The 27,624-nt window shown below is 39.5% G+C and overlaps 1 protein-coding gene across 3 annotated transcripts in view; it reads right to left on the bottom strand.

Annotated features, from left to right (window-relative positions):
- The window catches only part of MAP3K20 (mitogen-activated protein kinase kinase kinase 20), a 155,475-nt gene that overhangs the window by 34,499 nt on the left and 93,352 nt on the right, over positions 1-27,624 (bottom strand). For 2 of the 3 annotated variants that reach the window (XM_031451669.2, XM_031451670.2), the window contains exons 9-12: positions 25,591-25,665; positions 20,089-20,195; positions 12,422-12,557; positions 785-829 (exon numbers count right to left, since the gene is read on the bottom strand). In XM_031451669.2, the coding sequence (XP_031307529.2) occupies positions 785-829; positions 12,422-12,557; positions 20,089-20,195; positions 25,591-25,665 (363 nt within the window). Of the gene's footprint in view, positions 1-784; positions 830-3,389; positions 8,857-12,421; positions 12,558-20,088; positions 20,196-25,590; positions 25,666-27,624 lie in introns of those variants that run through there. The other variant, XM_031451672.2, reaches the window with a different exon arrangement.

Below are 27,624 nucleotides of genomic sequence, written 5' to 3'. Positions count from 1 at the left end.
CCTTGGGGTACCTGGTCTGTTTCCTGAGGTGTGGGCCTGCAAAGGCTACCATACAAGCTTTTATTCCCCTCATTTAATGAAACCCTGAACTTATAAAATGGATCTGGACAGACATAAATCTCTGAGAATTCTTAAACCCATTTTTCACTAAGGAAACAGATATAAAGACACAAGAGGCTAAGTAGGATCGTTGCTCAGGGTCTCTACCCAGAGTGTAGGGTATAGGAAGGACATCCTTTGGACTTAAATAGTCTGTTTACATCCTCCCCCCAAAACATGGGGCTTCTCTGTCACCAGCTGTAGAGAATGTCTGGGACCTCATGTCCATTCTTTCTTGGGAAGGTCAGAGTAAAGACGGCAAAATGAACCTGTCACTTGCGAACAGGCTTAAGGCAGGAGGGAAATCCCAGTCTGGCCCTGCATTTACCAAATCTTTCCCTGCCGTGGTTCAAGTCCATCCCCAGTCTTTTAGGAAAACTTAAGATTAATTGTTTCTAAGTATGTTCATTTGGTATCCTGGATTCCCCCTTTAACTGGTGATTCATTATTGTATTCTGGAATACCTTTCAGAGCAAAGAGGGAGGTGGAATCCTCTTGTAAGATTTCAAGACATACTTGCTTTGCTCTTGAGGCCTGATTTTAAATCATTACTGCATTAAAAAAATAGAAAAACATGGCATTTGTCAACTTCTTCTTAGACTTCCCTAAGGCCCAACCCCTCTAGCTGTGGACACATTTTGAGATACCTGCCCAGGTGAAACAAGGCATTACAGAAGCAGCTTACCACATCATCTTCCGTCCACGCACCAATCTCAAAGGAAGGCAGCAGCTGCATGGGGAATACGAATGAAACGGAAAAAAAAAAAAAAAAAAAAGGAATATTATCATTGTCTTTTTGGTTTATCCTCTCTTCTCACTATTTTACCTCTCAGCTGCTGCTCTGGCTTGGCTTCTCCTGCAGATTACCTTGAATGGAAAAATAATTTTCTCCACCTTAAGAGGACGTTCTCAGGGTTCCAAAGATGTTGCCCACAGAAGCCAGTCAAGTGTATCAAACTCTCAGCAACAATTCCTTGCACTGGGTGAGCTATTACAATGGGACCCTACACATCTTGGAATTTTCCTCCCTTGGTACTTGGCACATGGAGAGTAGTTGCACCTCCGGCAACAGGGCCTGGGCAGTCAAGGAGTTTCTGACATTTGTCAGATACCAGAGCCTTCTCTGCAATTCTGTCAACACAAGGATCATTTAATTATTAATGAAAATTCCAAAGCAACCTCTTGGTAACCAGATGTCTTATATACATATTCTTAGAGGGGAATTTCTAAGTGTTTAAATAATGTCTTACTTGCACTATATTCTTTAAATTAAATATTAGAAGGACAAGTGAAATCGGAACTGTCCTAAGAAACCCAGGTTGTCGAGTTGCTGTAAAACTAAACTAATCTCCTTCCCTGGCAGGTGCAAAAAAACAGGAAAGATGACTTTGCAAGAGGACTTCTGCCTGCCCCATTTTCAGAGCCAGTGGGCTACTCACTTTGATATATGCTCTATGGCCAAAAACTAAATAATAAATACCTACATACTTGGAACAAAAAATCTGCGTCTTGTGACTTGAATTAGTTTGCTATAGCCATTAGTTTTGACTAACTTAACTTGCAAGAATTGTTGGACTGCTAATGAGATAACATGGCAAAGTGTCTTTCAACTCCTGTTACAAATAGTATTTTTTTTGTGGAGGTGAGTTGGGAAAAAAGTTGGGTTTGGTTACTTTTACGATTAGTGTAAAAAAATCAGAGGGCAGGTGAGTTGGTCCTTCTAATCTCAGGTATTTAAAATCCACATGCCCAAAACCTTGCTAGGAAAGGCAAGCCCCTGCCTTCAAAGAGGTTTTAATTTAATCGGAGGTGAAATAGGTATAGATTATACCTTGGAGGAGTTCAAGACCGCCTTGATCTTGGTTTCCTCAGTGCAGCAGAGTGCCTGGCACACAATACCTGGTACAGTTTTGCTGAACAATTTGTTGAATGGGTAAATGGGAGGGACGATGCTGTATTCTCTGGTATAGCGTTCAATGTCTATGGGTAGACCACGGAAAAGGGAGGACTCCATAGCCTAAGATGGAGGATGGAAGGCACAGTGACTTGAGCTGGCCCAGCAGAGCGAGAAGGGAGGTGACCCCTAGTGAGGAGAAGCAACAAGGCAAGACGCTGGAGGGGCGGGGGCGGAAGGGAGGATGGACACCGCACGTTTGCCTGACCGGAGCTCCAAGTGCAGTGTGCGCATGTCCGAGGAAAAAGGGGAAATGAGGCCGATTCCGGGGGGACGCAGGCAGAATTATTTAAAAACCTCACTAGCTACCATAGGTCTGAATGCACGGAGCTTGAGAAGCACAGATAAGTTGCAAGGGTGTAAATCGCTACTACTCTGTATGCACGCTGCTACCCCCACGCGCTTCGGTTCCCACAGGACTGTCCCTGCCTGACCGCCTCTGAAACACTTGGCGTTTTGTAGCCAAGTGCACTCACCTGCTTTAATAGTGCAGAAAGGAAAGTGACTTGAGAAATAGGATCTAAAAGTTAACTTGATCAAAGAAAATGCATGACAAGTTCTATTTCTTCACAGGCCAGCTGGAAAGAGCTGCAGAAACATGTCATTCCCTTTTCCCATCATGGAAACAAATGTGAAACAAGGAACTTTTTTGATTAGTTCAAGAAACAGCAGACTGCATTATAGAGATGTTTCCCCGAATCAAGGCAGGCTTTTTTAGGGAGTAAGGGTGTATGGAATGTTTGATTTGTATACAATTCCCAAATGTTGTGCTAAACAAAACTGAAAATTTCTTGAATAGAATAAAGGTGGAAAATGAAGCAACTAATCAAAACCAGCATCTTTGGTTTTCATGTCAGAAGGAGAGACGTGTCCTCTCGTGCTCTGAGGATGGCTCATCAAGATGACGAGAAGGGAGAGGTACTGGCTTCAGTCTGAGACTTGCTCTGGCGGGATTCTTGCACGATGCTTGCAAAGATCAGTCAGAGGATGGCTGGGGCCAGACACTGCTTCCAGACGGTTTGAATTGGGCAGGACAGGGGAAAAGAGTTAATGATCTCCAGCCACAGAGTGGCTTCCCATTCCCTTTCTGTTAGCTGTAGCAGTATATCTGCTGTAGGGTGAGTTCTAAGCCCTTCTGTCTCTCTTTGGGGATAAAAAAAAAAACCCACCTCGTGACTGCCCCATCACTTTACAAATTCATTATTTGCACTCCAGTTGATTTCAGGAGAGAAGAGTTCACACTCATGGGAACGTGTGTGACAATGATTCCTTCAAAGGATGTTGGGAATCCGATCTAACAAAGCTCTGATATACACAGCAACACAGAACAAAGGAATTTACTGTCAAAACGTTTATTGCAAAATGTAGTCTTAAAACAAAGGAAAGCAAAGAAAAGTTCACATCAAAATGAAATGTATGACACCAACTTGGATTTCTGAATACATTGTGGACTTTGTGCTGGAATATCAAATTCCAACGATGACGTCAATAACTGAGTAGTCTTACCACACAAAGTAAAATTTAATCTTCCATACAAACATGATACAAGATTTTGGCATAGGACTTGCTCAGAATAACATTGCCATAGAATAACTGAGAAAAACGTTTTGTTAAAAAAAAAAAAAACAAGAATGTGATAATGCCATCTATTCAAAGCTCACACTCAAAGAATATAAATATTTTCTATTATTTAGTACAAAAATTTTAAAACAGTGCAAAAGCCATATGTGCAGTGTATTCTATCTGACATTAAGAGATATATTATTCTGCACACATACAAAATAATTAATGTAGGTGCTTGAAACTCTCGTTCTGAAGTAAATAATCACATGCCAGAAAGCTCCACACAGGCAATGGAGTGCAGACTAGCTTGGAGTCCGAGGAGACACAGCTAGTCCCCGTGTTCCTGCTGGATGCCCATTTCTCATCACAGAGAAGCTGTACCTAGAGCTGTCAGGCTACACTACCATCAAGAGGACAGAGCCATTCTTCTCCTGGCAATGCTTAGAATCTAAACAGGAAAACAGTCTTAGTCCAAAGCAGCAAAAGGTACCTGATTATAGAGAAATTGTGTCCTATTCTATATGTGATATGGTGAGAATCTGTTAGTTTCAAAAGGCAGCAACAAGTCTAGTGTATCAAAAAAAAAAAATCAAGATTTAACTCAGAGTAAGTTTTAAAATTAGCTTTCATGAAATTCTTACCACTCCAAAGAAAACTCTGAAATATAAAGTTGTGTACATTGTAGTGTTGTGAGAAATCTTTTTAGAGCTCTCCCAAACCTTCCCCCCACTCTCAGTTCTTTGATTTTCAGAGATCAAGTCTGAGTTCCCCAGCTGGTGTGAAAGTCTAACCAATCTACTACATATTCAAAATCACTGGCTAAAAACTGCCCTCAACATTTCCAGAGCATCAAAAACAAGTGTGCTCTGTGCCTCTAACCTCTTTCCATTGGTTATTTATGTAAAATGATAAAATGTGATTTTGCTTTAAAAAAAAAAAAAGGCTGTTAAGAAACGCGTCCTTTTAAATTAACCTGGCCACTTTGCAGGACAATTTTTCTTTCAATTACATTTTTCTTGTGAGGATTTAAGATAAATGGCACAAATCTACAAAATTCAGATTGTGTAAGTAATTGTAATTCTGAAAAATGCACCTTTTGACTTGGATAGTTTTGTTTAGGGGAAAAAAATGAGATGTGGAATTCTAAAACTGCCAGGTTTAGCCAGTTTTCTCGGTGGAGGAAGGGACAACACAATGGGTATTTTGGATGGGATTCTTCATTGGATGGGATTCTTCATTGGGTGGGACTGGCCCTAGCATGCAGGATATTAGCATTTTAGGCACTGGGTACTAAATATACCCCGTCACCATGACAACCAAAAATACGCCCCAGCATCACCAAACACCATTCAGTGACAGCATTATCATGGATGAGAACTGCTAATAGGGTGTCATCCAATTCTACATGATCAACTTTATGAGTAAAGGGAAAAAGATGAAAGAGTAGTTATATTTCCCATTGTATGGCTCTGATAATATTACCACATTTGAGAGTTTCAGTTCTCATTCTGAATCTTCAGATTTCTGTTTCTTTAACTATTCTCTTTATAAATGAACATTTTTGTAAGTCAAGTAACTAGAAATAAATCCAACACCAGTAAATAAATCCAACATCAGTTTCAAAAACTGACCCGACAAGTGAATTAGAAGCTGCACAGTTAACATCATCATTAGGAATTCTGCATATTGCTAATAAATATTTCTTGTTAAAATTAATAAGGCTAATAATAGAGTTGAAAGTTTTCTAAATCATCTTCACAGGTAGAGTGAGACCACTTTAAGATTCTGTTTATATGATTCAGATTCCAGGGATGTTCAAAACCCTAGAAAGACACTGATTTGGAACAGGAAGTAAAATAACCAGTGCCATTAATTCTCTATAGCCCAATTCTAGGTGGAGAACATTTCAGGCTTATCACCGAGGTTATCAATTCTGCTGTATTGGAAATCTCTGCAGTTTCTAGGTGGTAGAGTATTGAGCTGTGACCATCTCTGGAATATTGGTGAGGAAAACGGCAGCCTGACTGAAGGCAAACCCAGGGCTGGCTTATCACCCTTCTCTTTCTGCCATATTTAGTTGCTTTTACTGGTGCACCAAAACCTTATCGCAATAGATTGAATTATAAGTTTTGATATAATGTGAATTAATGTAAAATTCTTAAAAATGTCAGTCTGCATTTCACATGTTCTAAATTTACTGCTGATTATCCTCCAATGAGAGGCAAAGTTTATATTCTTACATAAGGTGCGCAGATCCCAAAATCAGCCCGATAGAGACTGTGTATCAGTGAGGCCTCTCCTGACCATGCTTGAAAGTCCGCAGCACTCCCCTATGTGCCTCATCCTCCTTCCCTGCTTCATATTCCAGCGTGCGCTTATCAAATGTTTCCTGTACAGTCCATTTGTTTTGTTTATTGTCGATCTCAGCTTGCTAGCATTAAGCTCCAATGGTGCAAAGGTTTTCATCTGGCTATTCCCTAGGATGGTACTCAGCACAGAGGAGGGGCTCAATGAATACTGGCAAGATGAATGACTTTGCCTTTGCCTGGGAAGATGTGCCAACAGGGTTTAAACTACCCAGTCTTTGGCGCCCTCCTTCAGATCACATGGCCACAGAGCCCCAGGGCATGCTGGGAAGTCCAGCGCTGAGAAGCATCCCTTCTGCTCCGCTCCAAGGTCTGTTTGACTGGCTCGGCCTGAATCAGGGAGGACTTCTCTGTGTCTGAGCACAGACAGGATGCTTATTTATGTCTGCACCTGTTTGTCACCAGCTCTATACTGTGGTGTGTATCTGTTTCTATGTTTGCACAGACATAGTGTGTCAGAAGGGGTAAGTGGGGACTCCATCTTCTAGGGGAAACGTTTACCTCTTCTTTCTGGGTTTGCCTGCTCTGGGGGTGGTAGCAGGGCCGGCAGACGCCTCAGACCAGGCAAACCTTGCCACGTGCACGGTCTTCAAAGAGTGACAGAGTAGATCTGCTTGCATAGCTTACGTTCTGAAGGTGTTCTCCTTTATCTTTCCTGAAGGCAATTCACTTCAACTTTCATCTCATCCTACTCAACAAATATCACTTGAAGTTGATGGTTTCGTTTTCCAGCTTATGGAAACCACTTATTTTCCAGTGTCTTTCAGTGGCATAGTCAACAGTAGCGAACATTAACGGACCGCTTACCGCGAGCCCAGTACTGAGTTAAGTGCTTTACCCGTATCATTTCATTGAATCCTCCCACCAACCCTCTGAAGTGGATACTATCATCATTCCCATGTTAAGATGAGCAAACAGACACACAAGCTACATAATCTGCCCAAGACTGCACAGCAATTCTGAATCACGGTCTGGCTCCAGATCCTTCTCTCCATCATTATTCTATACAGACTGGTCTACATTTCACACCCAGAACATCTTATTGGTTATTTTTCTTCAAATAAAGCTGGCACAGCATACTGATCATTTTGTGATATTTTTCCCGCTCTTAACAGGGATTAGAAGCATGTCATGCGTCAAATTCCAAGAGGCTTTGGAATTGGAAATAGTATTAGATAATATTTAATTTCTTAAATCTTCTGTAAAAAGAACTACCAAAGTCAAACGAACTGCTTTCTAACTGAGGTTGAAAAAAAGTCTTTGTTCTTTTGCCTTTCTGTATATGTATATAGCTACAAATATTTTTGTAGTTAAAAAAAAAAAGTGTTTTATAGTTTAAACAAGCTTTGACAAATATGTGAAAACATTCTGAGAATCTCTCTCTGGATAGCTAGGTTTTCAGAGCAGCACCTACACTGACTTCTGTTTAACAGCAGCATGGCTGAGTCAGGGTTAAAAAAAAAAAGACAACTCTAGAAGACCAGATCTGATAGAAAAAGGACCCTTCATTCTGCACTTTTGCCTAAGTAAGGATAGCTTATCTTTGCTATTCTTTTCATAATATTTAGTTCCCTCTTTAAAATATCTATTCATGTATTTAAAACGCAGGATTTTCATGCAGAGCCCTCTGGAAAACAAACACGCATACCCTCTTCCTGCCCCTGCCCCGTGTTAATACTCACACTGCCTGGAGGTATCCCTTTAGAGCATATCCTCCTCTTTGTATGAAGTATAAGCTCAGCCTTAGATGACAGTGTGTGAAGGAGCTTCAAGGGCGAGCACCGGTGTAAACGCCTGCAGCATCTGCTGCTGGTATCAAATTAGAATATTTCTCCTGTAAACGTATTATTGAGAACATCTCTCGGGTTTTACTTTTAGTAGTTGTGCTATTATCTATTAAAAAGTCTCAGCACTTAGGTATTTCTGAAGAAGTATTTGTTATAACCTCCTTTCATCTCATTTTTTTATTGCTGGATTTCTGTAGTCACTATCACAATTATTTCTGACAGGACGGTGTATTGCCATAAGAAGAAAAAATGTAGTACATTTATAAGAAAATCAAGTGTCAAAGAAGAATTAGGAGTTCAGTGCTTGTTCAAAATGTAAGTTTTTTTAAGCAATTGAATAAATGAAATGAAATCAAATCAAATGCTAACTATAAAGTATTCATTTAAAAAAAGCCAGAATGTCATTAGTTAAAAAAATACTATATTGCATATAGAATCACAAATTTCTATAATCAGGTACCACATTTGCTGATTCATTAAATAGACCCTTTTGGCTTAATTCCCCTCCTCCCCCATTTTTCTGTAAGCAAAAACAAATCAAAAGTAAAATCGTAAAGAAATGACTGTCATATAAATGTGATTGGCCTAAAAATGCAGTGCTTGGTTCTCTACCTCCCTACTGGCTTTTTGTACAGATTGAGATAACAAGTTTCTTTTGTTTTCCCAAACGTATTCAATTTTCTTACTTCGCTTTCTGCTTTCATTCACTATTATTATCCATGTCATTATCCTCCTCATCACCATCATCATCATCGTCATCATCGTCACCTTCTGACAAGTCAAAATCACAGAACCCCAGGGCCATGTTGACTTTCTTCCCCTTTCTCTTAGATGTGGTTTTGGAAGAATTCTGCTTGGCTTGCATGTTTATCTGCATCCCAGAATGCAGCACAGCTCCTGCTTTGTTCATTGAGAAGATATCCCCAAAGCCCATCAGCATCATGGCCTGCAGACTTTGGTTCATGCCATGGCCCTCCCCGTTACTTGCTGCTGTGATCTGACATGACATCTCTGCACTGTTTGACTCCTCTGTCTTAGATTCAAAGTAAGACTCCTCAGACATTCTTGCAGCAAGAGGCAAGAGAAGCTATCACGAGGGAAGAAAGGACAGAAGTAAAAAGAGAAATTAGGACCAATTTAAATAAAGGAAACAGATAACACAAAATTAGTGGGTGCTGCACAGAAGGTAAATGATTAGTGAAATAAATGAATGTAGGGAATTATGTGAGAATTTATATAGTGGCAGGTTTGGTTCCAGCGTGTTTACCATCATTTATAAATGACAGAGTAAATCACCACCAAAAGTTTGCACCGCAGCAAGCCACATTTCAAATAGGAAGTAAGTCATATGTTTCAAGCCCTCATTTTGCTTAAAACAAAGTAGTTTTTAGGATTTCTCTTATTTTTTTTCCCAATTTCACTTTCATATGGAAACATTTAGTTAACTATTACATTAAAAAAGAAATTAAGTAGAGATTAAAAAGCGAGAAAAAAAAAATCAAGAAACCCTGTACCAACGAAGAAAAGCTTAGAGGAAGCATGGGAACAATTCAGCAGTCAATACAGTTCCGGGGAAATTTGGGTCATTATTAGCTGCCTTTTCAGCTAGATCAAGTATTCGACTATAAACTAAAAATGAGTCTAGAATTCACTTGTCTCCATCTATTATTTATTACAGCCAGATATGATACAATACTAGTTATTCAGTTTATGAAATAATTCACTTGTGAACAAATACTAGATTGTCTCTAAGATTTAAATTATAAATAAGTATGGAAGTACATCTGCAAACGGAGAGGAAAGGAAACTAGTATTAATTTAGACTGCTACCTTCGTTTGTATTCTCTACAAGTTTCCTTCTTTTAGCAGAATTTTTTTTCCCTAGGGATTCTCCTTCTCATAGCAGAGACGGACATTTATTTTCAATCTTACATAATTACTTTACACAGCCAACCTATTCCCATAAATGTTGTCCATACACATTTCAGGGGTAAAACTGTTTGGGTCTGAAAGTGTTCCTGCCTCTTCTTTTAAGAAATAAGCAAATGATGGCTTATATTTTTGATGTTGTTTAAATAAGTGTAAGTTTATGATAAACAATGTACAAATAATATAACTCTGGGATGACCTTTCCATTCTGGGTGTAAAGGTACTTTTAGGGCCAATTTCTTAATTTTTAAATTAAAGTTTGATTCAAGTTTTTTTGTTTTTTAAACTATCTTAACTCCATTAGGAAAAAAACCTCTGCAGTTACACATTCAATAAGAACTTCACAGAATTCAGATTAAAAAGTACCAGTTACGTGGGAGAAAAATATTGCTTTAGATCTTTAACTCTGGAAACAGGCTATTATTTTCCTTGCAGTCAAATTTCCCAGCCCCTCAGATTTGTTTCCTATTGCTGGATGCTCTCAGGGATCTCTTTGTTGCTTATCTATTTTATTATTTCATGGGTCCTTCCTCACATCATGTTAAGATGACAATGAATGCCTCACAAATGAGCTTTTACTTTTAAAAGAAATAAAATTTCTACATCAAGCTACAACAATCATTAAAAAATAAACATTGGTTCATATTTGTGTATGGAGAATTTATCTTCCCAAATAGCTTTTACTAATGTTTTCATTTCAAGAAAGGAAAGTGTCCTTTCTCAAAATAAATCCAATAATATAATTTTTTATAAAGTTACTTAAACTTTTATAATTATGATGAGGCTACCTACAGAAAACCTTAGTCTCCAGCCATTTCCTTTTAAAAATGTTTATTTTATCCATCTCTCAGAAGCCTCATTTAAAGTCACCTAGAAACTGATGTGAGGATAAAAGAAAACACCTACTTATAAAATACGTGAGCACAAACTTTCTTTCCTTCAGAAATACCAGCTCTAAGCAGAAGAGCTGTGAAAAGCAAGTGCTGTCTAGAAAGAAAACTTAGGCTTCATAAGTAAAAAAAGGAAGGCAATCTCATTGAGGTCGTGCTGCATGCTGTCCATTGTTAGCTGGGAGCCCTCGGAGTGGTTCCTTTACAGAAAGTTTTCTGCAGTTACAACGCAAGCGTACAACCTCCTGTGCACTCAGGTTTTCATTATTTATTATACAACTGTTTTACTAGTAGCAATAATGTGTGCAAGGCAGGCCATAATTTCTTAGCAAAACTAATGCCAGTAAACCAAAGAAAGGTTTTAAAGCATACTCTAATGGGTAGTTTAAAGTTTTTTTTCTTACAATGCTACATTTAGAAAGAGTCAAGCCGTGCAGTGCTTTACAGCTTAAGATTTCAGTGTATTTTAAAACACCCTACAACTCTCAGACTTCACAAGATGGCTATATTTTTGCCTCTCATCAGCTCTGGGAGAAGGAATGTTCCCTTGCAGATCCTTAGGCTTTCTGAATCTGCCTGTTGGTACCAATTCAACCACAACTGGAAACTTCCCTGGTCTTCTTTCTTGAGAGCCAAGTTAAATTCACTGGACTTATAAAATGGGTACCATCTTAATATCCCATGGCAGTCTTCTGCATAGCAATTCAGTTCTTACTCTGGGATTCCCTGGATAATCAAAGTCATTTTTGAAAAAGTTAAATCTGATAATAAACATTTAACTTCACTGTAGCTTTCATTTTGGGATATCAGCTTCCTTCTCTGCATACATTTAAAAAGGAGGCAAACCATTTTATTCTTTAGACACTGGAAAATACTTTGTAGCTGGGTTTTGGCTGCTTAATGGAGATTAAGACTTTTAAAAATAGGAAAGTCTTTTGAAGATGACCAAGTGAAATGCATTGAAGTATTCTGGGGGTAAAGCTGCCACAGCAACAATCAAAAATGAATTTAAAATACGTAACAAGTGTACTTTTAATCTTACTATTACTTGTGATCTTAAAGTGGACAAATATTGCCCATTAAAAACCCTGAACAAAACCCGCAATGATAAATTTATACTTAATTCCCAAAATGATGTCATTTAAAATAGGGAAGATTGCTGGAATTTGACTAGATTTTAATATATCATATCAACATATAAGCTCAAGGTAAGTGTATAAATAGCAAAACCCTTAAAAAGCCATTTTTATCTTACTCCAAATACAGGAGTTGGAAAAAAAAAACCAAGTTATTTCCTAGGTGTAGTAAATACTGGACGCTTATCCTGAGAGATGTCTTTTTCCAATCTTTCGCGGCCCATGCTCATGACCCTAAACTGAGTAAGGGATATTGACGCTATTTACAGGTCATGAAGTTAGCTCTCTTTTAGAAGGAAAACTCAGAGAAGTTCTGACACATCAACGTCTCCCTAAGACAGCTGGCTGCCTTGGTGTAACGTTCATTAATTACTGAGGGACTCTAAAGAGTTAATCAGCCTCGAGGCACATGTTCTAGGGATCTAACAGATGGTGTGAAAATACACTGAATTTTATTTTTGTGCCTCTAACATACAAACACACTGACAGAATAACAGTTCTCAGGGAAAGAGCCAGAAATAGGATAAGCACTTCTTCTAAATTCCTGGCGTTTTGTTAATTGAAGAGAGAGATGAGCGCTACTTGCGTTATCAATGCAGCCCCTTACTGCGCAGGCGCAGCCAGGAGGTTTGGGGAGGTGGGGGGGGGGGTGCCATGCTGCCATGCTCAGCCAGGCTCCTCGGTGGGGGTCACTCACCGGGGTGTTGGACTGCTCCGTTAGCTTTTGCTCCCACATCTTTAGACGTCTCTCTCGTTCTTTGAGCTCCTGCTCTTTAAAGCTGAGGTCACGTTCGAGTTTCTTCAGCCTCTCAAGAGTTGCTTCAATTTCGCACCTGCACAGGGAGAACTGGGTTAAGTCTCAGCTTTGCTCAAGAGTTACTCCACGCTCGGGGGTCCACCGGAATGCTTGGTCAAAGGAAAAGGCGAACACTTGTGCTCTGAAACCAAACAGTAAACTAGCAGGGAAGAAGCGATCATTCATAGCCTTCAAAATCAACAGGTAGTTTCTAGCTTGGAAACATAAGCTCGGAACATTTCCACCAAGCAGGGAATAACCACTGGCTGAAGCCTACACTTCGGAGCTGTGTCCTGGCTTAGCCATTTAATTAATGCTTACAGTCCTCTACCTCTATTAGTATTACCCCATCTTATTCTCATTACAGCCCCAAGAAACAGGTACTAATCTCACATGGAGAGAGATGGGAAAATGACACTTGGTTACGTGGTCACCATCACACTAGTAAATTTACATTAGCCTATTTCCTGGCTGAGTAACTCAAGCAACCAGCTGATTAACCTCAGGTTCCTCAGTTGTCTGGGGCGGCGGTTATCCTATATCAGGGCTCAACAACTTGCCTGATCCACCTGATCCTAATAATTACCTGGGCAGCCTATTAAACGAACAACACACACAACAAAACATAGATTTCTAGGATCCTTCCTCAGAGCTCAGGATCAGTAGGGCTGGCTGGGGCCTAGGGATTTCCATTAATTTATAAAAGACCCAGGTCATTTTTATGATCAGGCGAGTGTGGGAAATCCTGGGCCAGAAGAACTCTAAGGTTCCTTCTAACTCTAACAATTTTAAAAGCAAGTTAGTTCCCTCCTTAGTCTCTATGGGCCGACCAACCTCACTACTTGGAACAGTAATGTCCGGTGATAGGAACCTGTCCTTTATAGAAACTGAAACTGGTAAGATGGCTCAGTACAAGTTTTTTCCTCCTTCAGGGCTGTCATCATGCTTAGGTCTAAATTTATGCTCTGAAAGTTGGAAGTTCTTTCCCTTGAGTTTCGGAAGAGCCTGTGAGAAAAGCAATGATAAGGAGAGATAGAGAAAGAAGGGGGGCGGGGGGAGGGGAGGAGAGAAGAGGGGGCAGAGGAGGGAGGGAGAGAGGGCTGGAGAAGGCACACAGAGAGCAGGATGCAGGAGAAGGAAGGGACTGGGGAGAGGACACAGGTGGAGATCAGCTGCTGAGCCAGTAGCTGCTTCCAGGTGCCCTGGGGACACATCTGCACGTCAGACTGCAATTCTGGTGGACACCTTGACAGCAGAAGGTGGAAGCCCCCACATCTAAGTTAATGAACCTGTGTAACTGAAACCTGCCTTTTCACATTCAGGGAAAACCAGAGTAAGTGGACAGCCTATCCCCAATGCCCTTGTAGATGAGAGAGAAATAAATGAAAACAAAAAAGTCCTAGGTATTGACTGGCAAAACCCAACTCAGGGAACAGCTTACTGAGAGGGTTCTGGATTTGGGCCCCACGCTTTCCTTTGTCGGCTGCTGGCAAAGGACTTCAGAGCAAGGGAAGGAGTACAGTAAGCGTAAAAGCTGTCAACCCTCTGTCCCTTTTATCGGTGCCATATTAAAATTATAAAACCATTTAAGTCTAGTCACGTAAGAGTCCCTCGAGAAAGGCAGTAAATCTGCAGTCTCAAAATTATGACCGTACCATAAAATCTCAATTTTATCCCTGATATTTCAGACAGCAACTTTATGCCCATTCATAAATAAGGTTGTTTTATTTTTCAAAGGGAGGACTGAAGGATAAAAACGCAGTGTGGAAAACCTTAGGTTAAACTTTGGTAACAGAGCCAACTTCAGTAAGTGAGGGTGAGAAGAGGGGGCAGCAGAGCTGGGCAGACTCGAGGGGTGTGGTCAGTGGCCAGGGCTGCTGCCTACGCCCAGTCCCGGCTCTCCTAGTCCCAGGTCTCCCAGTCCCAGGTCTCCCAGTCCCGGCTCTCCCAGTCCCAGGTCTCCCAGTCCTGGCTCTCCCAGTCCCAGGTCTCCCAGTCCCGGCTCTCCGGCCTGGGACACTGAGCTCACTGATGTTCTTTCTGATCACAGTAAGTGGCCAACACATTCGATTTCACTTGTCATTTAAGCCAAGAATTCATCTCAAGTTCCAGCTCTGGGAGCCCACTCTGATTTGAGCCCTACTGGAAAACAGATCAACAGTTAAGTAAGCTGAGATCTGGGACACAGGAAAACAAACACTGGCTGAGTAAATATGCTTCCTTGGTCCGTCCCCTCAGGGCCAGCTCCCCAGCACAGCTCCCCAAGATGCCCCAGGATCCTGACAGCAGGGTTCAAGGTCTTATGCCCTGAGAGATGTAACCCCAACCCGGGGGGCAGCACACAGACAGCTGCTCCCCTTGCTGGTCCCTGTTTTTCTTCATGCATTGTTTTGCATCAAGTGTGTTTGGTTGCTGCACTTACATAAATTTCCTTTTCTAAAAATATGGTTTAAGTGTTTTAGTTGCTGAAAATTACAGTTTTTCTCTTAAACCATATCCACCAAAGGTTGACTTCAACTAGTATCAATTTTCCATATGTCAAAAACAGGGAAGGAGCTATAATTACGTTCTTTTATTAGACAGAAACTTGCTTTGAAATAAAAGATCAATTTGTATAAACAGCTATATGATATATAGGACATGAGAAATAGATCATATATGTATTAAAGTTAGTGTTATGTATTAAATAATTTGTGACAAAAATCTAAATTGCAAAGATTAATTTTTCTTAATCTCTCTTTTTATTTTAATGGAGGTACTGGGGATGGAACCCAGGACCTCGTGCATGCTAAGCGCCTGCTCTACCACTGAGCTGTACCCTCCCCCGATTTTGGTTTTTAAGAAGGCGCGCCACAGTGAGAGCATTCTGATCACCAAGGAAGAACACAACCAAAAAAGTGTTTTGCCAAGAGACAGAGACCTGATTGCTCCAACAAAGCAGCACAGAGCTCACTCAGTGCAGATAACTGCAGGTCTGCAGGCAATCACAAGAGGTGGTGAGAACTGAGAACGTGACCATGACGACGATGCATTTTCTGCTCTTAATGCTCATTGCCACTATTGCTAATAAGTCAATAGGAGGAGAAACGAGCTGAATGTGATGAACAGGGAAAGGTCTGCCACGAAATTTCTTTCTTATCATTTATTAGGTCAAAGGAAAGGACATAGTTTTTGTGGTTTTTAATAAGCTAGTTATAAAAAGAATTTTCAGAATATTCAGTAAGACTAGAAGATCCATCTGATCTCTGTGTAGGAGAAGCTCTACAAGCAAACAAGCTTTTGCCAGAAACACCCAAACAGGACTGGAGTCTGCCTTCACTGAGACTCTAACTCCCCAGCCCACTTTGGAACCTTGGCGCATGGTTTCCGACACCAGACACACGTTGGGGTTGGGGGAGAGAGAGGAGTAGTCTGATTGTGTTGCCCTTTGAAACATCCAGATGACCTGACAGAACATTTCCCTCTTCTTGGCACTTGGCATAGTGAGTGGAATGGCTAGTCTGCCTTAATCATAACCTAAAAGCATCATGTCCTGTAAGATTTCTCTTTGCTAAAAGGGAACCTAGTTGGGTGAACACTGCAGGCTACCTGGGTGGACAGCACGATGCTGGCCACTCGTCCCGGGACAGCTGTGTAGACAGAGTGTGCGCCACACACAGCTGGCCTGTGGGGCCAGAGCTGGGGCTCCAGCCCGGGCTCTGTCTTATGTGGTGTGAGTGCTGGGCAGGTTATCCAACCTGTCCAGGTCTCGATTTTGCACCTGTGATGTAAATTAGGGTTGCTATGTGGATTCAAAAGATAATCCACATGAAGAACAAGCATCTGAGTTAAGAATGTAATAAATGACAGCTGTGTTCACTACTGTTACTCTGGCTAATATGATTATTCCTCGCGTTTTTAACCAATTGCCAAGTTCACTTAAAACAGCTCTGCTGCTTCTCAAACTGTGGTTTACTGGTTCAGGTAAAGATAGCTAGTCTCTCTCCAGCTCTCAAGATTAACTAGTTCCTGAAGGAGAACCAAAGGGGAAGCTTCCTAGGGAACTGTTTACCTTTTACTAAAGTACTTTAATGTATCACCAACTTTATTCCTCTCATCTTTTCAGCTGGAAGCATTTAAAAAAATACAAATTTGTTATTCAATGAATCCAGGTCTACTGTAGAAAATGAAGACATACACATAGAAAATTCTCCCATAATTTCATTACGCAATGATAACACTGATCTTTTTATACTTTCTCTGTGTACACACACACATATATACACACATAACCGTGTTTATTTTAGAATAAATGGAATCATTCTAAACATACTGGACTGTAGCCTCTATTTTTAAATCATTTATCAGATTTTTCTTATCATGAATGGCTCCATACTATTTTGTGTATGGAGATACTATAATGTTTTCAAATCATAAAAACCACAGGAAACCCAAAATCTTTTATTTCACTTGATGCCCATTTCCAGTTTTACAGTTCTAAATGATGCTGTGATAAACAAATGCATACATACACATCCTTGCATAGCCCTCCCATTTATGTTCTTAGGATAAAATGACAGTGACAACTGGTCTCCACAGTCACACTGTCTTCCAGAAAGGTAGTATGTTCGCAGCAGCAAAGTATGAGGAAGTTTATAAACTTTGGTAACATAATTTTTTGCCAGTCTGATGAATAAATTATGCTCCCTTTTACTTGATTGCTAAGTGAGGTGGGATATTTTTCGTATGTTTATTGGTCACGTGATTTCCCCTTACTGAAATGCCATTTCAGGCCCTTTAGTATGATATTTTAATTGGAATGTTATTTTAAAGACAGAAACTCTATCACGGTGGTTCTCAGAGTGTGATCTGGGGACCCACAAGAGGTTCCCAAAGGATTTGCAAGGTTAAACCAGGTTTCAGAAGAACAGGAAGACGTGATTTGCCTTTTCCACTCTCATTCTCTCCTAAGTATACAGATTTCCCAGAAGCTTCACGATCTGTGATAGCACCACAGGCTGAGGGCAGAGGCAGGACTTACCACTGTTTTTCAGATGAACCAGTAAATACATATTTAAATATTTTCTCAGCTCTAATTTTGAATGTGGTAAATACTGACAGATGTAACCCATTTAAACTAAAGCCCTTTGGCGTCCTCAATAATGTTTCAGAGTGTCATGGAGTCCAGAGACCAAAAACTCTTAGAACTCCTGACCTATCGCATTGGGAGAAACGCTGTAACAGTCTGGCATTTGTCTTGGAAATTTATTTACGGTGAATAGTGCTTTGGGCCTTATGGAGGATTTACATTTTTATATAGAAAACTTACCAACGTGCCCCGTAGTTTCTGATTTTGCTGACATACTTTGGACCTGCTAGCTCATGGGTATTAATAGTAGTATAAAATTCCTGCTAATCCTTTGGCTAACAGATCAAACAGCAGTTCCTCAGGGAATCCTTTGGTTAAATCCTCAGACTAGATTAGATTTCACGGTTACATACTCTCAGAGGTCCAGTCTTCCCTCTGTCGTTTCTTATCAAAATAGTGATGAAACAGTTATTTGTATATTTGTACTGAGTCATCTAAGGCTGGACGCCCCACATGCACTGGGACTGTTCTGCTCACCACCACAGCCCCGTACCTAGAGGACACCTTTCCCCAGCAGAGGCTTAACCAATTCTGGGTGAATGAATGTACGAAGCATCTCTGTCAAAGCAAACAAATTAACTTACGTATTTACGTTCTCTAGTGTAACTTTGTGATGTCTTTTTTTTTTTTTTTACTTTTTATTTATTTGTTGCAATGTTATGTCGATTTCTGGTGCACAGCACAATGCTTCAGTCCTACATGAACATACATATATTTGTTTTCATATTCTTTTTCACCATAAATTACTACAAGATATTGAATATAGTTCCCTGTGCTATACAGCATGAACTTGTAGTTTATGTGGTATCTTTTAATACTATTACCACCATGGTATTTCCTTCCCCATAAAATATAGTCAATGATTGAGCAACTTCTTTGGTCAAGACATGCTCTAGATGCTGTCGTCACAGAGATGAGCAATAGAGGTGATCTGACTCTCTCACATTTGACCCAGTGGGACACACATTAAACAACAAACTGCAGAATTACTTTTTTTTTCCATCTTGCGGGGGGAGGTAAACTAGGCTTATTTATTTTTAGAGGAGGTACTAGGGATTGAACCCAAGACCTCGTGCATGCTAAGCATGCACTCTACCACTTCAGCTATATCCTCTCTGACAGAATTACTTCTTAATTTCAATGGCAGTAGAAGCTATGAAGGAGATGCTCTCAAGGGACATAAAGTGGAACCTCATCTGGTCTGGGATCAGGAAACACCTCCTTGAAGAAGTACTTTTTTCAGTTGCTATCTGAACAACAAGGAGGAGCTAAGCTGGGTGTGGGCATCCAGGTGGCGTATCGCTGAAACAAGAATGAATGCGTTGGCAAGGACTCCGAATGAGGGAGAAGCATGCGTCTGTTGAGGGAGCGAAGGCAGAAATTAAGGGGCAGAGCGATGCTCTTCAGATGACGCCAGAGCACAGAGGGTAGCGAGAATCTTAAGTATTTTGGCCTTTGTCCTAGAGTAATGGGAGCCTCTTCTACAGATTTGAAAGGGGAGTGATCTGATTAGATACAGTAGGAAACAAATATTACTTACATGTTTTGCTTTGTTAATTATTTCAGCCCAGAACAAATACCTAGACTTAAGCACACAGTATTACTTTTGAATCACTAAATAAAAATTCATTTAATTCACTGTTCTTAGAGATTGCCAAAGAAAAAAAAAATCAAGAAGGCTATTGTAAGACACCAATCAAAGTCCAAAGAAATGTGTAATCACAGGAGTAAACGAGTCCGTTTTTTAAGTGCATGCAGTACTCATTTGGCATCGGCAGGTGGCGTCAAGCGTTATGTTCCTACCACAGCTATCAGCTGCAGAGACGAGTTACTTGAATCTCTGCTGAGTCAAGGAGGAATAATGTTAGCTCCCAAACATGCTATTTATATTCGTGCATCATGTGACCAGGTTCAGATGTCTCACCCGGGGTTACTTCTTCCACACACACAATACAATTTTCTCATTACTATGTTTGTTCACACTTTACAAAATTTAATAGGACTTTTAACACCAGAAGTTTCCTTTTAAAAGTGTTTTTACAGTCTCCCTACCTCTTCCACCAACAGATGCAGTGCTCTGCAAATTTCCAGGCAGACAGTATTTTTTATTCTCCCTGGACAGAGGCCAAAGTTTCCTAACACGGAGTGTGCACAGAGAAATGTCTGGTAACTCTCTTTTGTCTCAGAAGATATGGTTTCAATATTCTTTCCAAATACTTAGACACGTGATAAGGCAGCAAGTTTAGAGGGGCACTCTGCTTACATACGAGATGGAGGGCCTATCAGCACTGGAAAAGATTTCGACACACAAAACACATCAAAAAGCCCTTAGTTTCTAAGAAATCAGGACTGTCCTCAAGTTCTCAGGTTCTCTTCCTGGCTGAAATCAGTCATGGTTCCTAAAAGCCAGAGGCTGTGACTCAGGTGCGAGGCCACCTACCTCCACTCTGCCTTGTTGTGCAGGAATGAGTTACACTGGTTAGGAAGGTTAATGTCGTTTGACATGGACTCCAGAATTGAAATGATTTGCTTGAAAGATGGCCGTTTCTGAAGAAGAAAAAAAATAAATAATCACCTTCTGCGGCTTAAGAAAGTAGATCTTTAAGAGAAAATCCACAAGCAAAGTAATAAGCTCAAGTCACCATACCAATGGAAAAGATGATGGAATGTCCTGATTTAGTTATTTCACAGCTGTCAGACTGCTCAGGTTTAGGGAACCATACTTATTTTTAATCAATTATCCACAAGAATAGACTCAGACATCATTTTTCTATCATGTGGCCTCAGGTTGGAATGATGACAGTATTTTTCCAGGTAAGGAAAGTACTAACTAGTTCTCTTTTTGGGGTATGATTAAGGGCTCCCAAAAGAAAAAAGTTAAGTCTTTAAAAATTTACATGGTAAGGCAAGTATTGTAAATGTTAACGGCAGAGTCTGAGTGATAAGTGTACCTACAGGTATCACCTATAGTGCTCACTGTAAAATTCTTTGCCCTTTTCCATATGCTTGAAAATGTTTATAATAAAATGTTGGGGGAAGATCTATTTACCAATCTATCAGAACTAATAAAATTTCCTACACCAGGTGCTCAGAGAAAAATCCCCCAATTTCATAGCCACCAACATAGTTCTCAATGTTTATTTCACATTATAACTAGCTTTGGTGCTGGGAAACTCTCAGGTACAGTTTACTAGAAATGGAAGAGGCAGTGCTTAAGTGTGTTTCTTTAGTTAGCAGAAACTACACTAGTCTCTCTCTCGACTCTAGTCCAGGTTGAGACAAAAGCTTAAAACAAAAAACGAGAAAGACAATAAAAGGATGATGCACATTCTCTCTTCATCACGCCCCATAATTATACCATTTCTGAACAAATTACACTCGCAGCAATTAAAACATGCATTTTAATTTAGGAGCACAAAAATAAGAAAGAATGCTGAGGTAGCTTGCTTTCAGGACTTGAGTACTTCCTACATTAAGAAAGGCAATTTTTTAAGGAATATAAAACTGGGATATTTACCCGAGTTCTACCCCTTCTGTACTCTTTCAAGGGCGTGTGTGGGTATGTGTGTGGGGGTGGGTGTGTTTTAAAAACAGGGCATAAATAGCTAAATGTCACTGATGTACATGAAGCCTTCTAATACGCAAAGAGAAAAATGCCTGAGTAGGAAATCTGAAAAAATTCTGCTTGCCTTATTTGAATTTGTTCCCATTTTAATTTCTCCCACCATGTGTCAGGCTGCAAAAGGAAAAATGTTTTAATTGTTTGCACAGGAACTAATTATATAATAAATATAAGGTTTTCATTTTTCATGGAAAAGCGGCAAGAGGAGCTAATAAATTTTTAAAGCCTAATATTTTTCCCTACGCCTAATCATTCTTCAGATAAGGTGGAACTTTTTTGTAATTGGATGGCATCCCTAGAAAAATCTTGATTTTATAGCCAGAATATGCTCTCAGATGGAAATTCTCAAAGTGAACATTTAGACAGTAAGAACAATGTAGAATTTCATGGTGATAGTATTTTATGAGTATTCTGGTTACAGAGGATTTGGTCTCAGATCTTCCTCTGGGTGCTTAGGTTCCTTTTATGTATTGTGTAGGCTTTGCTTACTTAAAAAGGCACCACTAGGATCATGTATTAAGCATCATACACATTGTTTATTTGTTATCTTCATTTTATAGATAAGGAAGATCAGTCTCAGAAGCCTAGTATCACTCAGGAAGCAAATTACAGAACCAGGTGCTATGCTCTTAAACCTTCCAAAATGTTTATCCTTTGAAGGAAAGCTATTACCTTCTATCAAACTCAGGGCTTGAATGATCATTTTTCCTGATTTAGGAATGTCATTTTAGAACTTGAACCAATACCCACATTTACTTCCTTCTTTTCTTCAATAAAATATTTTGAGCCCCTGGTGGAAGCCATTGGAATGACCCAGGCATTTACCCAATAGCCGCTGTCTTTTGTATACATTTCCCCCTCCTCATTGCAAAAGAACACATCTCTATAGGTGAGTTGAATACTTTAATATATATGTTAATACTCTAGAGTTTAAGGAGTGAAAAAAAAAAGAAACAAAAGATTGTAACCACTATTGCTCTAGCTAGGTGCATAGGACTGGCACCAACTCCTGGCTGAACTGCGACATTCTAGCCAAAGAACTAAAATGCCCTCTCAGGAAATAAACCTTGGTCTGGCCACTTTAGTCAACAACAAACTGTGCATCTGTTTACTAAATTTACAGAATATGCTATAGGGAAATATAAAAACTAGCTCTATTCTTTCATACAGCCTGTAAACCATTTAGGAAGAAAGATAGTTTTAAAAAATGCAACAGCACAAGATAAGGCAGCAGCCCAGACAGTGGTTTAGGAAAAGGAGTACTTGGCATGGGCTGGGGTAAACGGAATCACCAGGGAAGGCTTGATGACAAAGTAAGTCATCAGAGGAGAAAAGAACAAAAGAACATGATCAGGGAATAAGGAAGGTGTGGAAGCTGTGTATAGAGGAGGTAGCAACGAGAGAGGTGGAAATGTCAGCTGGATGTTTAATCAAACCAAATATAGAGGGCATTTATCAGTTGTATCAGAATAAAATGCCATGATCTTAGGAAATAAAAATCATTCTCAAACTTCCTTCATATTTCACCTGGCTAGAACACAAGATTCCTCTGGCCTTAAAGAAGGGTTAGCTTACTACATGTTAAATTAAAGACATGCCAACTTCATGGCATCAACTCTGGGCTTAATGTCCTTGTTGTGTTAGGTGTTAACACTATCATTTAATTAATGCGCCATAAATGCATACGCTTAGAATTTTAATTAATGTAGTACAGAATTTCGGATTAAGAAATTCAAAACCTGCTTTGCATACTGAAATATAATCAGAATTATAAAGATCTAGTTGCATTAATCTAATTCAGTGCAAATAATTTCAGGTGAAATTTCTATTTAAGTGTCAGAGAGAAAAATACTACCAAAATGACTATAAGTGCCACAATGGACATGTAATTGGTAGAGTATGAAAAAGTATTTCAGCAGCATAAAATAAATGTTCTAGAGCAAGCCTGCACATAGCCACTTGTGGTTTCTACTGGGTTAGCTGCAAAGTGCTAGCATTTCTCTTAATGCTTAAAAATCCCCGTAGTCTGAAAAATTACACACTAAAACAGGGCCTAAACAGGGGCAGTGCAGGCCATTCAAAACCTGTGAACTTTGTTATAAAAAGACTAATAAAAACAGTTAACAATCCTAAATAAAAATACCAATGTTAAATTCTTTCATTAAAAAACAATACTAAGTCAATACAGAACTTTTAAAAGGGTGAAGGTAGTTCAGTGAACAGGAGTGAAAGCAAAGATTGAGGCTTCTGGTTTATCAGGGCAGAGGTGACATGCACATGGGTGGGCAGAAACAACGACGAACTCTTCCGAGACAAAGCACCGGGCATCCAGCGCACAGGGAGCGCGGGGCGGGGGGCGGGCCTCGCAGGTCCGCGTCCCTGGCCGCGCTGTTGTGCTCGGTGTTCAGCTGTTCTTTTCTTACTTGGTGGCCTGGAACAACGTGCTGGGGCACATTACGTATGACTCATCGTGAATGCTGTGTGACACTAACTCCCATACTCACCAAGTGGTTATGAGTTACGGCCGACACACAAACAGCAGGCTTCCACATCCACGGATTCAACCAGCTGGGATTCAAACCAGAGTGTTGAATCCGCCGAAGTGGAACCCGCGGATACGGGTAAAGGGTGTGTGTGACTGAACCACACCAGGTTACACCAGGGACTTGAGCATCTGCGGATTCCTTCCGCCTCCTGGAACCTGGAACCTCCTGCAGACACCAGGGGATGGCTCTGTATGTTATCAATATTAATTATTCTTGGCAGTCAGACAGAAACTGGGTTTAAATTAAGGAAGAAAGTCCATTCTTAAGTCTTTCTTTTTTAGATCTCTATTTAAAAGGTCAGTCTGTAATACATCTATTTCCATGAAAAACTGAACAAATTTGAACTATAAAATTTTAGTTCTTTTTAGTGTCTCTCATTGTAATGTTTAATCTGTGAGGGCTATTTTTATTTTTTAACTCTTATTATGTAAAATTCCAAACATATAAGACAGTAGAGAGAATAATATAGTGACCCTCCATATACCTATCACATCAAAAATCATCATGGCCCACGGAAAGAGAAAGAAAAATACCGTATGGTATCATTTATATGTGGAATCTAAAGAAAAAATAAGGACACAAATGAACTACTTATTATTTATAACTTAGATGATTGATTTCTTGAATATGTGTAAGCACATTTGACTGTCCTTTATGACTGGATTACTGCATTCTGTTGATTCTTATTTTGTGGTTGGCTTTATTCCTTTGATAACTATGTAAGTTTAAAAAGCTAAAGCTCTAATCTGGTCTTAGAAACAATGAACAGTACATATATGTAAACTAAAAAAATGTGCAGTATATTGTATACATGTATTTACATGCAATGTAATATATATGTGCAGTCAAACTGTTATAAATCTACCTAATAAAACTGAAAAAGGAAAAAAAATAAATGTGGCCTCTGATGTGGCCTCTCTTTAAAAAAAAAATCATCACGGCCCATCTTATTTAATCTAAACTGTCATCCATTTCTCTTCACTTTATTTGGAAGCAAATCCAAGCCTCGCCTATCATTTTATACGTAAACACTTCTGTATGTATGTGAGAGTCTTTTAAACCCATCTTTGCAGGGAAAGGAAATGGGCCATCCGTGCTTGAATGTGATAACCACATGAAAGCCTTAATTTTGGAATTTCTCCAACTCTATTATGACAGCCTAAAAAACATCCCCGAAACTCCGCAGGGAGTGCACATCAAGATTCTTGAGAAGTGCTCCTCCTGCCTGGTCTTTGGTTAGAGAGGCAGCAGGGCGATGTGGTCACGCGCAGGGACTCCTGTCAGCCTGCTTGGGTTCACTCTCCAGCTGCACCACTTACTTGCTGTGCAGCCTTGAGCTCGCTGCTTAGCCTCTGTGTGCCCTGGTTCTTCACGTGTGAAATGACGTTAATAACAGTACCTATTTCACAGAGCTACTCCGAGGAATAAATGAGTTAAGGGACATAGGGTGCCTGGCATACAATAAGCACCGTGTGCTAGCATTTTTATAACACGAAGGTGTAACAGTTATTATTAAAGACGAAAAACAAGGGAATAAATGCTTTTTTATTGATTGACTCAAGAATGCCAGAGTGCTGTGAGAAAGAGCCAGTAATGAGTTTCCAGGGATCAAGACAAGCAGATGTCAACAGAAGGCCTTCACAGTCCATCTGGGGCTCAGAGGAGCAGCAGTCCAGCTTTGCTTTGTAATGGATTTTATTATCCCAGGTTTTAAAAACTCAAAGTCAAACAAGTGAAATTTCAGAACAACAACAATAACAAAATATGTACATACCTTGGCATCAGCTTCCCAACACTGATGTAACAGTTCAGCAAAACTCTTGGGGCAACTGCTTGGAATGGTTAATCTCTGTAACAGGGAAAGAAAAAATAAACCAAAACAAAATGAAACACAAGGATTTACTCATTAAAGGAAGGAAATACTAATTGAAAGGTACAAAAGAATTAATTTAGTGGCATAAACAAGACATTAAATTTAAATCTTCCATTAATTAGCATATGGCAGGTGAGAATTCACATTTAGATTTGTATCTAATCTCTAAAGATACTTATAGGTTTCCTTGAAAGAGGAATCACAGTGGATGAAGAAATCAGGTTCGGCATAACAAATGTGACAACACATAGAATCAAGCCTTAGAGAAACTATAGTGGGAGAGGAGCGAGTTGGAACATAAACACTAAATCTGAAACCACAAGTCTGTCACTGTATTGTTAAAGGCAACTATGAAATATAAAAACAGGTCAGGTAACTAGGAAACCATTTCAGCTTTGGCAATAGGTGTACAATTTCTGAGAACATCTTGAGCACAGACAATCATGGAGATAATTTTTAAAAAGTGTGCATTTTCTCTTTGGCAAATGAGACATTCTGAATGGATGACTCACTGTGGCTTAGTTTTGGCCAAACCCATAAACTGTAAGGACTTGACAGGACAAAGATTATAATGAGAGTATCAGTCCTGTTCTCACATTCTACAGCAGTGGTTCTCACAGAACATGTAACGCCCCCAGAGGCAGTTTACAAAGCTACAGAGGCATATTTGTTTTAAAGACTGGAGGGCTGCACCTGGAGGTCAAGAATGCTGGCCACCCTTCAATATGTATAGTAAAGCCCTGATTAAGAATTCTCCTGCATTCATGAAAATGAATATATGTATGTATATGCATGACTGGGACGCTGTGCTGTATACCAGAAATTGACACATAGTAACTGTAATTAAAAAAAAAAAGAATTTTCTTGCATTCCACTAAACTTCAAATGTCCTGTGTATTCATGTAAATAAAACAAGCAAACAATGAGGTTTATAATGTTCTGATCCTAGAATCTTCTGATTTATAAATAAATACAGAGTATTCTTGAATATTTTTAAAATACGTTCAACTTTCTATGACTGCAACTACCAAATAGAATAAATCAAGCACAGGTGCATTATTCATAACCTTACCAAGATTTTGGGAAAATGTTGCCTACGATAGTGTTGCTCATGGTACTCGAATCGTTAATACAACCTAACTCTGCTTTGCATTTGTTGCTGTTGAATTCTATTTATTCATACGTGCAAGCATCTAAAACTGTTCCATTATCACCTCTTCAGTTACCATGAATGAGCATATTTATGTTGCAATACATATTTGATTAATTTTTTCCTTATATTACATTTAGAGCATTATGCTGACTTAAAATGCAGTGTGTGTAGGTAGGTGGCACTACCTCTGAATTTCATCTCAGGGAAGAAGAGGGAGCATTAACACAGTTGGTATAAAGAACGCACTGGATGTGAGAACCACTGTACTAAGAAGGTTTATTCTACAGCATCATTTGCCAGGAAGTTTTGCAAATAAAACATTCAAAACTCAATTTAGCTGGACTTGGGGAAGGCTACGTGTAAAACTTGAGAAACAGTTGCCTTGGCAAGAAAACAGACAATCTATATTTGGAATTAAAATAGAAATAAACCAAAATAAATAAAACCTTAAAGCAAAGTAGGAAAAAAAAAACCTCTCCAAGTTACAGGCTACTCTAAGCATTTTTAAACTTCAAGTCTTGGCAATTGCATAGTATAGAGCAAAATGTAGTAAATGGTACTATTATATTTACTATAATGTGAACTAGAAATCTTCTGATGAAGGTCAAAAGGAAAATCAGTTTTTTTTTTTTAGTGTAAAATGGCTGGGGATGGCAACTAATAAAAACAGAGAGTGACTGCAATTATGTGACTAAATGTACTCTGTGGGTAATGAAAAATAAGCTTTCATAAAGGGTAACATTTCCAGAATAACTTTAGCACAACATCTTCCCAAGGACTGA

The sequence above is a fragment of the Camelus dromedarius genome, chromosome 4 (genome assembly GCF_036321535.1).
Source record: "Camelus dromedarius isolate mCamDro1 chromosome 4, mCamDro1.pat, whole genome shotgun sequence".
NCBI classification, from domain to species: domain Eukaryota; kingdom Metazoa; phylum Chordata; class Mammalia; order Artiodactyla; family Camelidae; genus Camelus; species Camelus dromedarius.
This window is presented reverse-complemented; position numbering and strand designations above follow the sequence as displayed.